The 21,555-nt window shown below is 38.9% G+C and overlaps 1 protein-coding gene across 4 annotated transcripts; it reads right to left on the reverse strand.

Annotated features, from left to right (window-relative positions):
- Positions 1 to 5,674: 5,674 nt before the first annotated feature.
- LOC134538525 (gastrula zinc finger protein XlCGF57.1-like) lies at positions 5,675 to 20,222 on the reverse strand. 4 transcript variants are annotated; one of them, XM_063379920.1, is made up of 4 exons: positions 20,022 to 20,210; positions 14,933 to 15,024; positions 12,538 to 12,667; positions 5,675 to 9,297 (listed from the first exon to the last, which is right to left on the reverse strand). In XM_063379920.1, exons 2-4 carry the CDS (start codon positions 14,963 to 14,965, stop codon positions 7,619 to 7,621), a joined length of 1,842 nt encoding a protein of 613 aa, XP_063235990.1. In that variant the 5' UTR covers positions 14,966 to 15,024; positions 20,022 to 20,210; the 3' UTR covers positions 5,675 to 7,618. The 4 variants fall into 4 exon arrangements, 3 of the variants coding, with proteins under 3 accessions (XP_063235990.1, XP_063235989.1, XP_063235991.1); XM_063379919.1 differs by having other exon boundaries at positions 14,829 to 15,024; positions 20,022 to 20,103; XM_063379921.1 differs by lacking the exon at positions 5,675 to 9,297 and adding an exon at positions 11,062 to 12,000 and having other exon boundaries at positions 14,829 to 15,024; positions 20,022 to 20,222.
- Positions 20,223 to 21,555: the final 1,333 nt, after the last annotated feature.

A 21,555-nucleotide genomic window follows, 5' to 3' on the forward strand; every position in this document is an offset into this window, starting at 1 on the left:
TGTGGTTGAGCATAACGGCCTCGTTGGGGGGGGGGGGGGGGGGGGGGCATTTGAGCCAACCGCCGGTGCCTCCTCTGGTCCGCAAAGGTCGTTATGCCACAACACTTTCCCTTAAGTGCGTCGAACACGCCCGAGCGTGATAACCGCCGAATGTAGGAAAGTGCGCCGCAACGAACGCCGAAGCGACGACAGCGCCCGGCCGGATGTGGCAATGCGCCTAATTAATCACATAATTATTCTGTTAAATTAAACAACTAAATTAATAACAATTTAAAAAAGGATTCATGTAAGGGAAAATTATGTCTAATTGTAATATAAGCATATGTTGTGTAACTTGTCTTCAAGTCCAAAACTGGCCGGGTCGGTTTTCCCGCGTTCCACGTGTTTAGGCGCGAGGCCGCAGGGCGGTCTTGCGCTCAGTTACCATCGGGAGCTCGAAGGGGTCGGGCGCTCCGCGAACGTCGGGCCATCAACGTTAGCTTCTCTTCAACATTTCAGCAATAGTGTAAGTCTTTATAAATCTTTTATTCAGCTCGGCGCCGACCCCAACTTAGTCGTACAATATTACGTGCGACTTTTAACTTAATTAATTCATCCCAACAGGGAACTTTAGTGTCATACGTAATTCCATGTCCAGTTTAAGGACCGCGTAGTAGTGGTACGCAATTTTCGGCTCTTTAACCAATTAATCATCATCGTCGAAGATCCTTCGTTATCAGTGTTGAGAATAATACTGACTAACTTTCGCCTCTTACTTTGCTTCATTTTAATAGTGTAAATTATAACGTGTATTTTAAGTGACTAGTTTGCCGATCCAAGAGACTTTAGCGAGTACATCAGCCGCTGGCATTTTACGTAAATTTAAAGACATTAATATTTCGTCGCAGGCTAGACCGCAAACCATCCTGAACACGGGATTTTCTCTAAGTATTAACGTGACTGCATAGATCGTTGCAATCTCAATTCCGTGTCTTTCTGTTGACTATTACATAGGGACGAGTGTCCATCATTTCAGCCCGTTGATATAACTTTGCAACCTATCCTGGTCGCGCGCACCGTTTACATTCTTTGATACGCGTGTCACAGCGATCCGACAACGGACGCGGCCAGTACCGGGTGGTTAATTGATTAGGCGCTGAAGTAATGTAACAAATGACGTGCGTCGTTTATTCATGCGACTGTGGGTTTGGTGTAATATCGTTGATCACACACCACATCATACAGAGGGTGACGTCACACAATACAGAAGTTACACAATTACACAAAGTTAGTCTGAAAGTTACTTAATAAGACGTGGCACAAGTTTACAAAAAATGTTACGCGAAGGTGCGTTGCACAAGTTTACAAAAAGAAAACCCTCCAGTTTCAAGGCGTCGCACAAAGTTACTAAATATTACGTATTAGCGTGGCACTAGGCGGTTCTGAGCCTGGTTACTCAGAAGAGGGGTGAGGGCGATTGGAGGCGGACAATCCCGTATATCAATGTCTCGAGGCGGTGTTCGCGTCCACTGTGGTGGAGCGCGGACCGCAGCTAAATTCGTCCAAGTTCCCTTACAGGGTGGTGTCAGCGCCGGGGCGACTGGTTTTAATTAACGTTCTGTGGTTCGGGAGGCGGCCCATGCTGTCATGGCGTCCGGCCGAGGCTCGGTGTCCCTCGCGCCAGGGTTGACCTCATTACGTTAGTTTCCAATGTGACGTGTTAATAAGAGAATTACAGGCGTTAAATTCCTACATTAATTATTTAGGCTAAATTAACATCACTCGTCCCTTCTACAAATTGAAGTTAGTATGTTTACGAATTATGTCCTTTAAATTATACGTCACAGCAGCGACTGTTCGTCTCTTGCTGGACTGCTCTGGTGGGGGTAATAACGCAACACAAGGGGTTAATAATTATGTCACATGGGTTAATTAACTAATTTAGGCAGAAGGCCGCCAGGGGGACACTCACACACGTACCGTCGTATTTACACACGTGAGTGCCCGGGCACTCCTACGTCGCACTTTCGTTAATCAACTTTTAAATTATACGCAATACTGTTTGATATTCTGTGTTTGTTTTTGCAACGTGGTCGGATGTAATGACGGTCTGTTTTTTAGGGGGGCCGGGTTCTACCTTGGTTGCTGGTGGCTCGCCTGACTCGGGTGGGCCATGGCTAGGGGCGCGTTCCGTTAGCGGGGTTGAATACTGGCGGTTGCAGGTCGGGCTTTAGGGTGGCCTTCGGTCCGACGACGTCATTGTACTTCAAAAACAACTGAACTCTGCCACTTCCCTACAGGCCCATCCTTTTTTTTCCTAAGGTGTAAATGTTAGCCTGATAGTCTAGAATATACATACATATATAACATAAATAAAAGGTTCTGTAAATTTGGACAAATATGTTTAATTCAACTTTATTCATGTCAAGGAGTTATATTGTTTTTTAACAATATGTATATTTAATTAATTGGTTGTACATGTGAAATACTATGTAGGTGCACATAAGGATGTCTCTGAGGAGAACACTGCGTAACAAATGATACACATCAGTTATCAACTCATCAGGTACAAGTCAATAACCAGCTCACAACTGAATGCAGGCAGAACATTATCATCTCTCAAGTGCCGTCTCACCTATGCCTGTTCCGATTGTCCATTGATGACAATACTTTGACGAAACTTTATACGACATAACAAACAGAATGTTGAATCAACACTTTGTGTTCTTATATTGTAAATTTTAAATCTTAACTTTCGGTAAACCTAGCATAACATTGCCGTCGCCCGGGTTCTCGTGTTCGAGACTCGACGGTGTTCCTAGCAGGAAGGCTGTTCAATTGCGGGGAAACGTGTCTGGGAGGACGCCAGGCTAACGCAGTGGTTAGCCACGAGGTGGTTCGTGAGGTCCTAAATGCCTCTGCGTGGCCCACTAGGAACGGTGGCGGTGGTGTATGACGTTAGAGATCCCTAATGCTTGTTGCTCCACTGGCCCTACACAGAATAGGTCGCTGATCCCTAACTGGATTGGTGAGGTTCAGAAATAACGTACACGGCTTTGCACTGTCGTTCACACGTCGCGCACTGAGTGTGCGGAGTGGATTTTTATTTACGTTGGCAAATTATACTTGCAATTACATTCACACGATTTCCCTACATAAGTACACTGTCAATTATACACTAGGCGCTCTGACGCGCCGTCACTAACGTTACGTCCTCACGCCAGTCGCGGTTGAGGGAGAGTGTTTGATTAGAGTCAGCTAATCCCGTAATTGGTGAACGACGACGTGCGGACCCACCTGTGTGGACCGCGGCTCGCGATTGAATTAAAAAATGTCTACGATTAGCTGTAGCCAGTGCCTGTGCACTTGGCGATTAATTAAAAGTCTGTGGTGGCGGGAGTCGGCCCGTACCGTATACTGCACGGCCCAACGTAATGCGTTGTGTGGGGCGTGTTAAGTTGACGTGGCTGGGTTAGGCCCTACACCGGAAAAGGACCGGGCGCACACGGAGAGTAGTTAAAAAAGGGTTTCGGGGTCTGACTATAATTACCAGATGGAAGTTCGATGAAGACAAAGAGATGATGGCTCCCCGTGGGACGTGCGTCCGTCCCGGTCCGCGAGTCGCGCTGTACTGGCGTCTGGCCCTGGCATGAGGGGAGGGGTGAGCTCCCTGTCGCGTCAGAGTTTCTAAAGTTCCGTTATTCGTAAACAATTATATTAATTACAAAAAGCAAGTGGTTCTAAATTCACACAATAAAACTTAATGATTAACTTTATATATATATATATGTTTTAGAAATGACATTTAATAAATTTGTATAAAATAAGTTTGAATTATTAGAGTCACACTGGAGACTGTTTGTTGCTTAATAACTACTCCAGTGGCGAATGATAAATGCTAATTTTTGGCGGTTTGAATTACGTCACATATTACACTATTGAATTCAGGCTGAAGACCGCAAGGGGTGCACTCACAGCTGTTTTAGTAAAAACTACACGTGAGTGGCCCGGGCACTCCTACGTCGCACTTGTGTTGCACGGTGTTGTTAATTTAAAGTGGCGGGTTCATTAAAGTGTAGTGAATTTACTGTGTACATGACACGGTTTGTCTTGCCAATTAAGTTAAGGGCGTTGATAATACCTAAATCCCGCGGCGCTCGTCTGACTCGGGTGGGCCATGGATAGGGGCGAGTTCCGTTAGCGGGGTCAGATACTGGCGGTTGCAGGTCGGGCTTTAGGGTGGCCATCGGTCGGACGACGTCAATAGATGGTTGTAAAATTGAAATCTTTTTCTAGCCTCGTGCAGGGAACAGTTTATTAAAACGGTTTATTTTTCGTTACCTAACAGGAATTGGTTTTGACACTTTCTGGAATGTGATGTGTGAGTTAGATTACAGTTGTATCCCAACGAAGTAGTGTTTATTCGCTACGCTACCCGAATGTCTTGGAATACCGCTCTAAACAGTATTATATGTAGAATTTAAAGCTAGGGACGTAGCTCAGCTAACAAATGAGAATTTTAATTGTTATTGTTTATAATTAATGTCATGTATGAAATTTCTTTTGTCCCAGGCAGCTGTTAGAGTAATATTAGTTTTGCCCTAATTCTTCCATTATTATTTATACCAATGCTATCTTTTCGTAAAATTGAGCTGTTTAGTACTACTCCATAGTTTAAACAACATACAAGTACTAAATTCGTAAAGAAAAACGCTTTCATCCCAGAAGTTATAGTTTTACAGAAATAATTTTTATTTTTCTGTTCTATTTCTTTATATATTTTATGGTTGTATTTTCATAAGTTGTTTGGATTTATTAGTTCTGATAGCCAAAATAGTTGGCTTTGTATATTTTTTATCAATGTAGTAATATTTCATGGAAATTCTTAGAACCTTAAAAACCCTGGATTTTTTTTTTTTTGCCAAAAGAGTGGTGACATTAAGTTAGTTGTTTTTTCATTTATTCCCTCAAACACAGAAATGCAAAATAAATAAATACAGACAACATCTTGCAACATCAATAACAGAACCTCAGGACTTCATTGGACAGAACCAGGGGTTGGTCTTCAGCAGAGTAAACTGCACAGGAGGTTAGGTTCTCCCTACAGGACGTTCCTAGCTCAGGTGGATAGGCCCTTGGGCTAGCGACGTCATCAGCAGCAGGTGTGCTCACGTGTCAGAGAGAAGCTGAAGATATAAAGTGATTATTTTTGGGTGTACACGAGGAACTAAAATGTTAATGAATTAGGGTGGTTCATTCCTGGAGGGAAGGAGTAAAAATGAATGACGAATATGTACAGATATCTAGGTAGACAGCCATGCCAACATGCATGGAGCCCAGAAGTGTGTGTAGGTTTTGTGGTTTGTGTTACATGAAAACAAAGGGCAATTTCTTGGTACAATGTGCAACCAAATTGCAATCCAGCTTAACAAGGACTGTGTGCAGACATAAGCTCCTCCTTTTTACGTTTTATACATACTTTTGTTGTGGTGTCTTGAAATATATATACAATATACATAAAAAAAGAGGTTCAATGTATGTCTAATATTGTAAAACATTGTACTTCAAAAACAACTGAACTCTGCCACTTCCCTACAGGCCTGTCCTTTTTTTTTCCTAAGGTGTAAATGATAGCCTGATAGTCTAGAATATACATATATAAAATAAATAAAAGGTTCAGTAAAATTCGTACAAATTTATTTTATTCAACTTTATTCATCTTAGGGGTTATATTGTTAGTTAAAAATATGTTTAATTAATTGGTTGTACATGTGAAATACTATGTAGGTGCACATAAGGATGTCTCTGAGGAGAACACTGCGTAACAAATGATACACATCAGTTATCCAGTTATCAACTCATTAGTGTGGTTAATTCAGGTAAAAGCAATAACCAGCTCATAACTGAATCAGTGGCTTAGCCAGGGTTTGTGTATGGGGGGTGTTAAAAAGCATCCCCCCCCCCCCCCATGGTATTAAAGCGGCGGGTCCGGGGGTCCACCCCCGGGAAAATTTGGATTTTAAGTTGTAAAATAGTGCTATTTTAGCAGTTTTTGGTACTTAAATTTAAATATTGTACTGGTAAAAATTTTATTAATTTTAATATGAAATTTGTTTGAGTGATGAATAAGAAATTAATTAAAGATTCGGTGCTATGGGGGGAAGGGGGGGGGGGGGGGTGGTTTGAACTCCTAAAACCCCCCCTGGCTATGCCACTGAACTGAATGCAAAGAGCACATTATCATCTCTCACGTGCCGTCTCACCTATGCCTTTTCCAAATGTCCATTGATGACAATACTTTGACGAAACTTTTTATACAACTTAACAAACATAATGTTGAATCAACAGTTTGTGTTCTTATATTTAAATTTTAAATCTTAACTTTCGGTAAACCTAGCATAACATTATAAACACATAAACCACTTTTACAGTACTTCTTACATTATTTATTTCAAGGACTACCATTATTTAAGTAAATACAACAAAATAAAATTAAATGGCTTCTTGCAGGTGAATCAAAAGGTATGTAATCAAATAACTCATTGAAATGAATGCCGGAGAGTATAATAAACACAGAATTTCTTTACACAAGAGAAGACTCGAGGTACACTGTTTAGCAAACTTAGAAGAAAATTGTTAATATGAGAATGCAGTTCACCTGGCTTCTAAGATATTTTCACTGAAACTAGTAGAAAAAATTGAACATCACTAAGGCTTCTAACCCATAAGTTTAATTAGATGCTTACTAAACAAACTCCTTTCACAAAATTTAGCTAAACAACTTGCACATGAGAGTGGCTTAAAACCAGTGATTTTTCTCTTATGTTTAGTAAGTCCATTATTTTCAATGCACTTAAGGGAACATAATGAACATGAGAATGAGTTTTCATCCATGAGTTTTTTATTTGCCTACCAAGTGAACGCTTTTCACAGAACTAAGCAGAACAAAATGAACATGAAAATGGCTTTTCACCAGTATGTTTTCTTAAATGAACCTAAGTGCACTCTTTCCTACGAACTTAGAAGAACACAATGAACATGAAAATGGCTTTTCACCTGTGTGTATTCTCGTATGTATCTTAAGGTCTTTATTTGTACTGAACTCAGAAGAACACAATGAACTTGAGAATGGCTTTTCACCAGTGTGTGTTCTGGTGTGTAGAATCAAATCTCTCTTTATTGCGAACTTTGCAGAACATAAAGAACACGAGAATGGCATCTCACCAGTGTTTTTTCTGAGGTGTACAATCAAACTATACTTTTGAGTGAACTTAGCATTACATAAAGAACATGAGAATGGCTTTTCACCAGTGTGCTTTCTCATATGTTTTGTAAGGTAACTATTTTGGATGAACTTAGCATCACAAAATAAACATGAAAATGGCTTTTCACCTGTGTGTATTCTCGTATGTATCTTAAGGTAACTATTTGTACTGAACTTAGCAGAACACAATGAACATGAAAATGGCTTTTCACCTGTGTGTATTCTCGTATGTATCTTAAGGTAACTATTTGTACTGAACTTAGCACAACACAATGAACATGAAAATGGCTTTTCACCTGTGTGTATTCTCGTATGTATCTTAAGGTCACTATTTGTACTGAACTTAGCAGAACACAATGAACATGAGAATGACTTTTAACCAGTGTGTTTTCTTACATGAACCTTAAGTGAACTCTTTCCCGTGAAATTAGAAGAACACAATGAACATGAAAATGGCTTTTCACCTGTATGTTTTCTTAAATGAACTTTAAGTGCACTCTTTCCTACGAACTTAGAAGAACACAATGAACATGAGAATGGCTTTTCACCTGTGTGTATTCTCGTATGTATCTTAAGGTAACTATTTGTACTGAACATAGCAGAACACAATGAACATGAAAATGGCTTTTTACCTGTGTGTATTCTCATATGTATCTTAAGGTAACTATTTGTACTGAACTTAGCAGAACACAATGAACATGAAAATGGCTTTTCACCTGTGTGTATTCTCGTATGTATCTTAAGGTAACTATTTGTACTGAACTTAGCAGAACACAATGAACATGAAAATGGCTTTTCACCTGTGTGGATTCTCGTATGTATCTTAAGGTCTTTATTTGTACTGAACTTAGAAGAACATAATGAACATGAGAATGGCTTTTCACCAGTGTGTTTTCTTACATGAGCCTTAAGTGAACTCTTTTCAGTGAACTCAGACAAACACAATGAACATGAGAATGGCTTTTCACCATTGTGTTTTCTGGTGTGTAGAATCAAATGTCTCTTTATTGCGAACTTTGCAGAACATAAAGAACACGAGAATGGCATCTCACCAGTGTGTTTTCTGAGGTGTACAATCAAACTATACTTTTGAGTGAACTTCAAAGAACATAGTGAACATGTGAATGGCTTTTCGCCAGTGTGCTTTCTCATATGTTTTGTAAGGTAACAATTTTGGATGAACTTAGCATCACAAAATAAACATGAGAATGAGTTTTCACCTGTGTGTATTCTCATATGAACCTTCAAGTAATGATTCGTACTGAACTTAGCAGAACACAATGAACATGAAAATGGCTTTTTACCTGTGTGTATTCTCGTATGTATCTTAAGGTAACTATTTGTACTGAACTTAGCAGAACACAATGAACATGAAAATGGCTTTTCACCTGTGTGTATTCTGGTATGTATCTTAAGGGAACTATTTGTACTGAACTTAGCAGAACACAATGAACATGAAAATGGCTTTTCACCTGTGTGTATTCTCGTATGTATCTTAAGGTCACTATTTGTACTGAACTTAGAAGAACATAATGAACATGAGAATGGCTTTTCACCAGTGTGTTTTCTTATATGAACCTTAAGTGAACTCTTTCCCGTGAACTTAGAAGAACACAATGAACATGAAAATGGCTTTTCACCTGTATGTATTCTCGTATGTATCTTAAGGTAACTATTTGTACTGAACTTAGCAGAACATAGTGAACATGGGTATGTCTTCTTACTAGTGTGTTTTCTGAGTTGTACAAATGAACTGCCCTTTGGATCAAACTTAGCAGAACATTGTGAAAATGATAAGGATCTTCCAACATTGTGTTTTGCACTAGTATTATTATCAATCACACCTGGACACATCTTGTGATTCAACAATTGCTTCAATCCTTGGGTTCGCTCCCCCACACTCAATCCCTGTGTCTTCAAATGACTTGACTGAAATGAAGAACACGATTGTTGAGGTAATAAACGGTTATTCACACGAACTGATAAAGTTGAGTTTTTTTCATCCTCAGTCTGCTCTTCATCCATAGACAGCCATTCGCTGCTTTCCTTGCACCCTATAAAAAGTAATTAAAAAATATAATATTATAAATTTTGTAACAAAATATGTCAGGCATGAGAAATTGTATTGTCTTATATTACTACATACATGTATACAAGCGTACATGTTAAGATAAAAACAGTTATTTCCAAAATTATAAACCTACACAAAAAGAATAGTAGACAAATATATCTTGGGAGTTCTTATGATAATTTAAAAATAGAAGTGAGATATTGTCTTGCAGCAGTGCCCTGTAGTTCTTTTGCGAGCTGTCAGATAGCTACACCAGTCTCTTCCATAAGCCCCCTTGTTTTAGCAGTGTACTTGCACAAAGTCGATTTGTGTTCTGTTTCTACCACCACCCAAGAGATGGCGCTCCGCTAACGACAAAATCAAGATATTGATGCAGATGTATCTTTGCTATCCACTCGGAAATCTTCGGAACCTTTCGGCCCAGAAGCCGACCCCCCCCCCCCCCCCCCCATACCCAAACTTCTTTTGAAATCAAGCTCCTATTTTAAATAAGCGTTGTTCCCAGACTGACCACCTCGAATCATCGGCCAGCAAGACTTCTGTCTGTCATCGTACGAAAATGTAGTCAGCTAGTCAAGGGATGTTTTCCCTAATTTTTATATTAACCAGTAATAAGTCAGTCTGTGTGTCTAGTAGAAATTTGTTATACCTTGCTAACTTCCTAATCATCCCAATTTATGGAAGCGTCCGCGGCAACCGCGCGTGTTCGGTGCTTGTCTTCGTCTCGCATCCTGACGGGCTGCCTTCCGGAGCGCTAGGAGCCACTCCCTGTTTGGTGAGCTTTTGCCAACATTTTTATTCTCAGACCATCACCGTTTTTGGTGGCCACTTTTGCCCATTTACTGACTGTCTGTGAACAGTTCTGACCATGTTGTATTTGGGCCTGTTCACAGACAGAGTTCAAGAGTCTGGAGCGGGCATGAAGACCGCACCCTTTTTCCCTTCCTCGGGGACCCAGGACGGCTAGGGCGCCCTGGTAGCCCGCAACACATCACATTCGGCCAGCTAATTTCAAATCTCCATACTTCCAAATTCTCAGTGATGTCTACAGCACGACAATTAGATTACTACTTTGAAGAGACTGAAACATCCGAAACTATTACTTACCAGTCTTTAATAACTCTAAGCACTAAGAATTAAAACTCTGGGATTGTTTATTTTTACTTTTTATTGTTTCTTATTCTGTTTAACTATGTCAAAGGACACCTAATAATAATATTTTTTTTAATTATTAAGGCCGGCCCATACATCAAAAGTTATAGTTTTAATATATTTGCCAACCCATAAAGCAAATGTTATAATTTTAATATATTTGGCAAAACATATACGTAAGTTAAGTTACTGTTTAACCTGTTTACTGAGATCATGTTTTGTTGGTTTATGTTAAACTTAATGAAAAGTAAAATAAATATAGAGGCACAGATATATAGACGAAATCACATTTGTTATTTTTTTTGTACTAAAAAACTTAAGATCCACCAGGCTCCTAAAGTTTATTTTTTAAGGGGACATTTACATTACACCAGGAGAAGTGTGTGTGACAACAGAAGCACAGCACGGTGGTGCTAATATTCCAGACAGTTTATCAGTTACAGAGACTTTCGGTGCTTTCTTCCTGTGTATACAGTGTTTTCTTGCATAATCGTCGCACATTTTATTCTAAAATCCAGTTTGAAAAGTAGGGGTGTGATGATTGTACGGAAATTTTTTTTTCTGTTAGATAAAGTATTTATAAAAACAAAACCCATTCATGGAAAGTACGTTTATTTACAAAGTGAAGTATAAAAGAAATCACCAAACAATTTAATTTAATAAGTCATGCAACAAAAACCTTTCTTCAAACTTAAATAGAAAAACAAAATCTGTGATCCAAATGCAAGCCGAACGAACGCATAACTACCGTAGTAAATACAAGTGAGTGGGATATCAAATGTAGTTAACTCGGTTCCGCATAGAGAGCGCGCATTGCATGCAATCGGCGAGATATCGATATTCAACTACATGTGCGCGCTCTATACGGGAAGCAACATAACCAAGCAGTAATGATTGGAACGAGCGCTGGCTACATTTTTGTAAGCGGTACACTTTGGCGACACAGACAAACAATGAAGATTATAACATTTAAAAAGTCTTTAAAATAAAATTTACACATCAGACAGCTTCGCATTTCCGTTATTGAAATAAGTACGCGGTAATTTCTGAATAAATATTATATTTATACTTTAAAATACATAGTTTTATATGGAAAAGATACCTACACAAAACACTTGGCATCTAATAGCGGGACCAATAACATAATGCAACCTTTATGCGAGAGGTTTTTTTTAAATCCAAATTTTGACGCCCTAAAATATGGGTGCGAAGATTACGTGCGTACGACAATTATGTGATTAAAGAGGGTATATCTCATGATGAGAAAAAGGCAGGTGTTAGCTCCCACAGGAAGCTGCAAATTTATCAGGGTTTAGTGGCAGCTAATCAGAAAGGGCTTTGTGATTTGAATGTTTTATTTTTACAGAAACACCTTGATGCGAGGGTAATGTATTTTATGTGGCACTGTGTCCTCGTATGTAAGAGCTGTGTTGTGACTGCGTGGTGAGGTCACACTTCCGCCCCTTTCCTGCGTGGCTGCAGGCAGTTGCGTAGCCCCGTCGGTCGTTCAAGTACTACGCGGGGCGGTGGCTCACTGAAAAATATTATGAGCGAATAGAGGCGGACAATTTCACGTCTGGGGTCAGGGCCGTGCCGCAGTTAATGTAATTATACTTTGTTTCTTTCTTTCAATTTTCGCACATTTGCGACTAAAAGTTTAGGCCCCAGATGTACGGCGGAGGCCAGGGTGGACAGGTGGTCACCGGGACCTACTTCCGAGCTTCGGAACCTCGGTGATCGGCAAAAGTGGGCGTTTTCTTTTGATCACATCGTGTAACGGACTCGTAATTTTTCACCAGAGAAGAATAATTTACAAGTTTTATTTCTACTATTTTATACAAAAACAAATCAATAACAGTTTTTGGATAATTAGTAGTCCTACACAGTCTTTTACAACCAACTACCTGCAACATGCAACCAAAATAATTTAAAATATTTCTTTTTTTTTATGCGCAAGGAACGATTGTCTTGGCCAGGCACAAATGTGACTTGCCGCAGACCAGGCGAGTTTGAGGCTGCAGTAGTTCTCAACACCGCTTGATGGGAACTGGTGCTCCCCGCAGATACACACCTGAGAGCGAGGCTGCTGCTGCTGCTACTGCTAGCTGCTCGCACGCCTGGAAGTCCTCTACGGTTACCTCTTCCTTCACCGCCGGAGCGGGCGCGGTAATGGGCCACTCTCCATCAGCCTCGTCTTCACTCTGCCACGTACATCACACCAGACAATCAACTACAGCCTGTGAGGTTTTCTGAGTGTAATCATTAAGTCAAATATATATATATATATATATATATATATATATATATATATATATATATATATATATCTTCACACACACAAGCCTTAACTGATGAGTTGGTATGAGAAGTTTTCATATTACAGTAGAACCCCTCATATCCGACCTTCCCACAACCGACTCCTCCGGATATCCGACCTAGTCTCCGTGGTTGGCGAGCCTGTTCAGACTTGAAAAAGTGACGCATCTACATGTCTTCGTGTCGCAAACTGTCAGTTCGGACGTGATTGTTGGTGCAGAATGTGCTCCTACTATAATCTTGTACTGTTCTGTGTGTGTTTTTTTAAACGTAACGTAATGTATTGTGGGTAGAAAAAGTGCAGGGACACTTCCGCAAAATCAAGATTTGGCAAAACTGAAACAAAAATACATTACTGAATTCTTTAAATAAGGTATGCTTACATTGTATTCATCTTATCATTTATAATTTAACAAAAGTAAAAGTTTGAAATGCTTACAGCAACATTTTTACAAATAAAGCTGTATTACTGTACATACTGTATAGATGGAAAAAGCGTTTTTTTTTTTGCTCCTACGGATATCCGACCTTTTGGCCGTTCCGACCATGGCCCGGTCCCGTCATGGTCGGATATGTGAGGTTATACTGTACAATCATAAGCCTACAGTTAAACTTCACAAAGTAATAAAAATAAAGGGGCATAGCTATCAAATAATGAATCACAACTCATTGCTTGTTTTGGTAAATATGTAGAGTAACGGTAGATGCGGAAAAAAATGCTAAAAATCAGAAAATACTTTTATTCTATGCTCTTTCACTTCCTCTTTTCAAATCAACCGGGGGAGGTAAGAAATTCCAAATACTTTAGGAGATATCGAATTTTTTAATTTTCATCACAATACCTGCGTATTCATGCGGCGATCAACATTGTTTCTTGTTTACGAGTATCTATTATGTTTCTTATTGGACAATTTTGTCACGTGACAGTTCCGTGATTGGCCAGTATTCAAATGAACCAATACGTGATTATTTATTTATTTATTGTTCAATACGATGTTTAATTAAATGGTCAACTTCTGCCATTTGATAATTTGTTTCTAATTTTAAAGACTTATTTTTTATTTGGATATTGTTGCGCAAGTAATAAGTAACAAAAAATTTTTACGTGAGTTGTTAATGTTCATCATTTGTCCGGGTTTTGTTAGGTCAGGTCAGTTACATTATAAATAATTTAAAACTAAAGAACCATTGAAATTAATTCACATTATTTTTAATGTCCGCTTAGTTTGAAAGTATTTATAATGTAACTGACCTGACCTAATCGACCATTTTAGTTCCTACTGTTCATCCTTTGTCCAGGTTTGTTTGGTCAGGTCAGTTACATTATAAATATGTATTTTAAAACTAAACAGCCATTAAATTTAATTCACATTATTTTTTATGTCCGCTTAGTTTGAAAGTATTAATAATGTAACTGACCTGACATAATCGACCATTTTATTTATTACGCAATACGCATTCATTAACACACGGCAAAATAAAAAATGGAGTCGTTCGAACGGTTATACAGGTGTTGTATTGCTAAATTAAAACATTCAATATCTCCTAAAGTATTTGGAATTTCTTACCTCCGCCGGTTGATTTGAAAAGAGGAAGTGAAAGAGCATAGAATAAAAGTATTTTCGGATTTTTAGCATTTTTTTCGCATATACCGCGACTCTACATATTTACCCTTATTTTTCCCCCTTAAGTTAATGTGATTAAATACAATGTGAACCAGTATCAGACAGTGAACTCAAAAAACTGTGCATTCACACTAAGTACTACGAGATAAAATGTGCTTCCCAACAAAAAAAAAAAAAGAGTAAAAAGACTAACTGTACTTCAGTCGGTCCATATTGTAATTTCAGTAAAACAATAATTTAAAACTGAGTAAAATGATGTAAGAAAAATGACAAAATTGTTTATTAATGTTTTACATTCACAAATGTCAAATTTTATAATTACCTAAACAACATTAATAAGTTCAAACAATACCATTTCCGATTGCTTATATGTTTGTCAAGAAACCTGCGACTGTAGAACATTACAGCTATCGGCACTGACCTTGATCTCCTCCTTCACGGACAGTATCTCCGTCTGAACCAGCCGAGGCCTCGCTGGGTCCTGCTCTATGCACACGCCGTTGGCCATCGCCTGCGACAACACACCTGACACCAGCGCAGGGTCGGTCGTGTCTGCATTCACCTCGACGTCTCAAGTGAAGTACTTCTTGCACACTTCATGACGAAACACTACCATTCTGAAAGGAAAAAAGAAGGGGGTTGTCTGTAAAGTCACTTTACGGACCATAATTTTATGTGATGTCATAAGAAAACATTGATCAAAAATTGCATACTTTTTAATTTTCAAATATTATTTACAGTTTTTGCAAATTTAATTTAAATGATGTGTTTAAATATAATCACGAACAATTAGTTAAAAAGCCCGCCTTAACCTGTTTGATATTACAGAAGATCTTCTCGCACGGTGGTTGGCCGGTTTTCGCATGCTCGGCTCAGGCGGAACGTGACAATGAGTCATGCTTTTTATTGCGTGCAGCCGGCGTTCATTCATCTATAAGACGTTATCAAGTCAAAAAAAACTTTTTGAAAGTTGTATTTAAAAGACTTGTAAAATCATTTCCACTTTATATTTGACTGGTGGTTTCAATGCACATATATACCGATAAAAATTTGAAACAAATAGAATCATAAAGTAAACTGCTGTAATACAAGTGGCACTAATAAAGTGTTACTAATTTCAGTTAAACATTGTTCTTCCAATAAAACCGATTGTTGGAAGAAAAAAATTAACAATATTTTTGGCTAGCTTATCATGTTTGAAGCGACCTACACTTAACCCGTCTGGGCTTGTCAAGTACACCACAAAGGCAATTGAAGTACGCAAGGTCACAAGTACACAACTGTGTACTTCAAATCAGGCATAGCCTCACGGCATGTCAACCCAACTAGGCAGCTCTGCCCAAAACCATCCATTAAATTGGTTTGTATAAGTGATGGTCCAACACTGAAAAAAAATAATTCCGATGTTGGTTCCGATAATTAATGTTTCACTGATTCAGTGGTGGGGGAAGAGTACATATGCAAGCGGATATGGTAGGCTAGAACGATGGACAGAGGAGAATGGGTGTCGCTGAATGTTGGAAAGACAAAGGCGGTTAGATTCATGCGGAAGAGGAAGATTACGAGGGAAGCGTTTCACTGGCAACGGCAGGAGATAAAGAAGGACGTCGAGTTTAAGTACCCGGGGGCAACCCTGCACAACAACCTGCGATGGGCGAAGCAGGTTCAGCCTGGCAGGACCCTTCAAGGAGCAGGGAGGAGGCACACTCCACGCATGACGTCAGAGGGTCACATGGGCCTCAATGAGGACCGGGAGGAGTGGAATGGGCTAGAGCAAGGAATGCCAGAGGTGAGAGATGCAAGGACACGAGCCCCGAGGGAAAGACTAAATGTGAAGAGTGACTCCTTGCCACCGGGAGAAAGCTAAACTGCAAGAAAATTAAATAATTAAATCTCATGTGTTAAAAATTTGCTCTGGCGCATCAATATTAGAATTGGCATATCTAATAACAATTACTATAAACAAAATCTATAAAAAAATAAGTATTAGGCCTATCTATACCTACTTGCCACTTAACCGTACTACACGTATTGACCTACATTCCCATTCTAGCCATAAGAAAGTTTGGTACTACGAAGCTATATTTAAAAATGATTTTCCTAACGTTACGAAATAACTGAAGACCAATTACACTGTTAAAATTAGACTAAATAAATTACTTAAATTTATCTCTTTTTTTAAAACAAATTTTCAACTTTTTCACTAAACAACACATTTCTTGTAATTCATTCGCGATTTTTCAGTTAACTTTAATGACTGTACCTAACTCCATGACTTTAATGCAGTTCGTTCGTTTTGGGATAAATCAAGTAGAGTTTGTGGACAATAATAGTTCAAAGTATTAAATATTTTACTATCTTAAACTAAATTTATTTATTTTCTAGTATTTATGTTTATAGAAACTTAAATTAATAAATACATAAATATATATTTAAAAAAGAGTAAAATGGGCTTTAGCAATTAAGATGGGCTTTAGGCATTGGCCGTGCCCGGGGGGGGGGGGGGGGGGGGAGGGGGGTTTAGGGGTTCAGACCCCCACCCCCCCCCCCCTTTCCCAAGAATCTTTAATTACTTTCTTATTCATCACTCAAACAAATTTCATATTAAAATTAATATAATTTTTACCAGTACAATATTTAAATTTAAGTACCGAAAACTGCTAAAATAGCACTATTTTACAACTTATAATCCAAATTTTCTCGGGGGAGGACACCCGGAACCACAGCTTTGGTTCTTGCCGGGGGGGGGGGGGGGGGGGGGGGGGGGGGGGCGCACGCTTCTTAACACCCCCCATACAAAAATCCTGGCTACGCCACTGGCTTTAGGTATTACATTCGGGGACCTAAATTTGTGTCTTATTTATTGATTAAAAAATATCTTTCTATTTAATTCTTAAGTAATTTTTAATTTAACAAACTTATTAAACATACCTATTACAATCGTATTGTGAAATTATGTATAAATAAAATCGTAGACCTAGCTGTGATAAAATTATGAAAATGTCATTATTGTGTTAAAATGTGTGTGTAAAATTTTGATGCAATTCCTTTAGTATGGTATGAAATATCAGTTAAATTGTAAAATCTTTTTTTATTAATGTATCTCTTTATTCAACAATATATAAACCTCAAGAAAAATTCCAAATATTTTTAATTAACCTCTTCATGCATGAATTATGAAATTGTAAATACAAAAATTTTGCTTTGAATTTTTCTGAAAGAACTACTAAAATAATGAAGTAAATAATTTTTTCAGAATTTTTACAATAATAATTTATGATTTATTGATGTGTTGTCATTTGCCACCACCATGCATTTATGTACAATATTATACAGGATGTATAAAACGTAGCAACTGATAAAATAATTACAAACATAATACAATTAAAACAAGTAGCTGACTAAATAGATTGTGAATAAAGACATAACACTTAGAACATGAAAGTTACACGCAGTATTAAACACAAATCATATTACTTGAGAAATAAGTAATTTTTTTAGTTGAAATATTTTTGCATTGACAATATACCCTTTTTACTGTGTAATGAAACTTTGCATGCAGTCTGGACAAACAGCCACCTGACACTTGCTACAGATATATCGTGTCCTCTTCTTGCATGTATCATTACGGCATCTCATTTCACGTCCTTCTGCTTTCTTAGGCCAGTGTTCATAGCCATCAAATCGCACCTGCGGTGTTACTGTGAGTGGTACCGTCTTCTTTTTTGATAGTACAGCTTCTTCCAAACTAGACGGTCGACCTCTTTTTCTTACTTCGGTTGTACCAAGAGCAATAAGTGTATGTGCCACAGATGCTTTGAAGGTCACAAATGGAATTTTTTCATTCTTTGCTTCTTTGTATGAAATCCACGCATTTACCAATGCCATGTTCAGGAGATGGAAAAATACACGCAAATACCATTTCTTTGACTTGAATCCATGTGGGTAGTGAGCAATCATTCTGTCAGCTAAGTCGACCCCACCCATGTGTCTATTGTATTCTCCAATAGAGAATGGACGCGGTATTTCCAAAATGGCCTTTGCTTTCCGGTCCCATCTGTGTACCTCACTTTCAGGTTGAGCTCCAGCAAAAGAAGATATTGTGTGAACTTCTTTGTTGTCCATCCATCTAACCACTGTAATGTTATCATCAGATGTCGCAACTGTTGAACTTCCTCTCTGTAGAAGTTTTCCTGGAACTAGTTTCTCTGCAACCCCTGGAGCCCTATTTATTCTAAGGGTCCCCAAAACCAAAATGTCATCACTCCTTAGTTTGCGAATCAATGGTAGACTTGTGAATAAATTGTCTATGAACAGTTTGTGGTTCTTGCCTTTGATATCATGACATAACCTCATTACAGTATCACCAACTGGGCCCAAAGTGCTGCGACTATTCTTATCTTTCCCACTGTAAAACTCGAAACACTGTATGTATCCAGAAGAGCTTGCTCTAACCCAAACTTTGAACCCCCATCTTTTTGGTTTCCCTCTAATATATTGTTTCATTCTACTCCTGCCCTTGAAAGGTATTATCATCTCGTCAATTGCAAGATTTTCTTCAGGGCTCTGGCCAGCATGGAATGAATTATGTAGGGCAGTAATGACAGGTGTCAACTTCCAGAAACGATCTGAAGCTTCATCTGTAGGCTTAGACTCATTGTTTACAAAATGAAGAAAGCGTTTTATTTCCTCAAAGCGATTTAGAGACATTGCATTACAGATCAAGTCAAACCGCATACCCTGAATTGAACTCCAATACATTCTCACACTTGGGTAATGAATGTAGGTCATGATAATATTTATGCCAAGAAAAGTTTGTATTTCCTTCTTCGTCACTTTGAAATTTATTTTACCACACTGGAAGGCATATTGGTTTGTCTCAAATACAATTCTATCAATCAAGTCATCTGGGAAAAATGATTTCAAAAAATCATAAGGAACATTTCCTTGAACATTCACACTGTGACTTCCAGTAAATGCTGGAGGGGGAACATTACTACTGAAAGCATTGTCTCTTCCAGCATGCCACACAGTTCTTTCCCTAACATGATCTGCAGTTGGTGGGGCTGGGGGTACTGCAGCTTTTGTGTTGGAAACCAAATGATTGGAAGTCGGTATATGTGCAGCTTCATAATCAGAATTAAAAATACCTGAACAATCTTGCCTTTCACCACAATCCTCACCATCTTCATCGCTGCAGAAACTGGCTTCAGATCCAGATGGAATATCTGATTCTCCAAGCGAAAAGAAATAGTGCAAGGCCTCATCCTCTGTCATTCGTAAATTCGCCATAACAGTTCTAAAACACATTTCAACACCGTACATATAAAAACCGAACACTTATTTGGTTATTCCCTTTAAAATATGGCTGTAACTAAAATAAAAAGTTAAAAAAATAATTTGTCAATATGTTCCGTTTATGCATGGTGGTGGCATATGCCACGATCATAATTTTACAATAATTTGTCACTATTTTCCGTTTATGCATGGTGGTGGCATATGCCACCATAATAATATTACAAATTATTAATAATCAACAATAACAATTATTGTGGTTAAAAATTATAGCCTCTATATTTACATTTGCATGCATACCAAAATAATTTTTACTTACTTCTAAACCGCACATAAATGTGTGAAAAATATTTTCATTTTCTCATAAACCACAACATGGCGCCATACCAACACAAACTTCACTATTAAAGCTGCTGGAGCGGCTGAGACATGTGCTGCGATCTCTGGAACGGCTGGTAAACTTCATGCTGTTGTCAAGTGACATCGCCATGCGTTTGTGGATCTCTTTGGTTCGAGCTTCTATTTTTTATCACGGATAAGATAGGGTGTTGTCATTTGACACCGTTATGCATGAAGAGGTTAAAATATTTTGAATAAATAGTCTTTTTGTAATACTGATAAATAATTGAATAGGTACCTATATAATCAGTTCACTTATCAAATATACTGACGCCAACCGCCGGTGCTCCCTCTGGTCCGCAAAGATCGTTATGCCACAACACTTGCTCCTAAGTGCGTCGAACACGCCCGAGCGTGATGACCGCGGAGTGTGTGAAAGTGCGCTGCAACGAATATCAAAGCGACGTCAGCGTCCGGCCGGGTGTGGCAATGCGCCTAATTAATTGTATAATTATTTTGTCAAAATTGAAACAACTAGATTTATAACAATTTAAAAGAAGATTCATGTAAGATAAATTATGTCTAATTGTCTTATAAGCATATATTGTGTAACTTGTCTTTAAGTCCAAAACTGGCCGGGTCGGTTTTCCCGCGTTCCACGTGGTTAGGCGCGAGGCCGCAGGGTGGTCTCGCGCTCAGTTACCGTCGGGAGCTCGAAGGGGTCGGGCGCTCCGCGAACGTCGGGCCATCAACTTTCGCGCTTCATCTCCATATCAGCAATAGTGTAAGTCTTTTAAAATCCTTTAACTTGCTCGGCGCCGACCCCACCTCAGTCGCACAATATTTCGTGCGACTCGTAACTTATTAATTTTTATTCCGACAGGGAATTTTCTCATATTCTACGTAATTCCATGTCCAGTTTAAGGACAGCGTATAGTGTAACGCAGCTTTCGGCTTCATAGCCAGTTAATTGTTATTACCGTAGGCTCTTTGTAACGAATGTTGAATGCTACTGACTAACTTTCGCCTTTTAATTTTCACCATTCTAAACGTGTAATTTGTAACGTGTGTTTTAACTGAATAACTTTCAATTCCAAGAAACTTTAGCGTGTACGTCTCCCGCTGGCGTATCTACGTAATTTTAAAGACATTAATATTTCGTCGCAGGCTAGCCTGCAAATAATCCTGAACATAGGAATTTCTCTACGTGTTTGCGTGTCAGCCTAAGTTGTTGCAACACCAGTTCCGTGACTATCTGCCAAATCTTTCATAGGGACGAGTATCCACCGTTTCAGCTTGTCGATATTACTTTGCAACCTATCCTGGTCGCGCGCGCCGTTTACGTTCAGAGATACGCGTGTCACAGTGGTCCGACAACGGACGCGGCCAGTACCGGGACCAATAAGTGTATCAATACTGAATAAAGTGCAGTGTCCTGTAACTCGTTTACCAGTCATTTACAAGGCGTCCTGGGTGGCCTGAACAGCCCAGGTAAGTTCCGAACCACGACGCGC

Source organism: Bacillus rossius, chromosome 13 (genome assembly GCF_032445375.1).
Source record: "Bacillus rossius redtenbacheri isolate Brsri chromosome 13, Brsri_v3, whole genome shotgun sequence".
Classification (NCBI taxonomy): Eukaryota; Metazoa; Arthropoda; class Insecta; order Phasmatodea; family Bacillidae; genus Bacillus; species Bacillus rossius.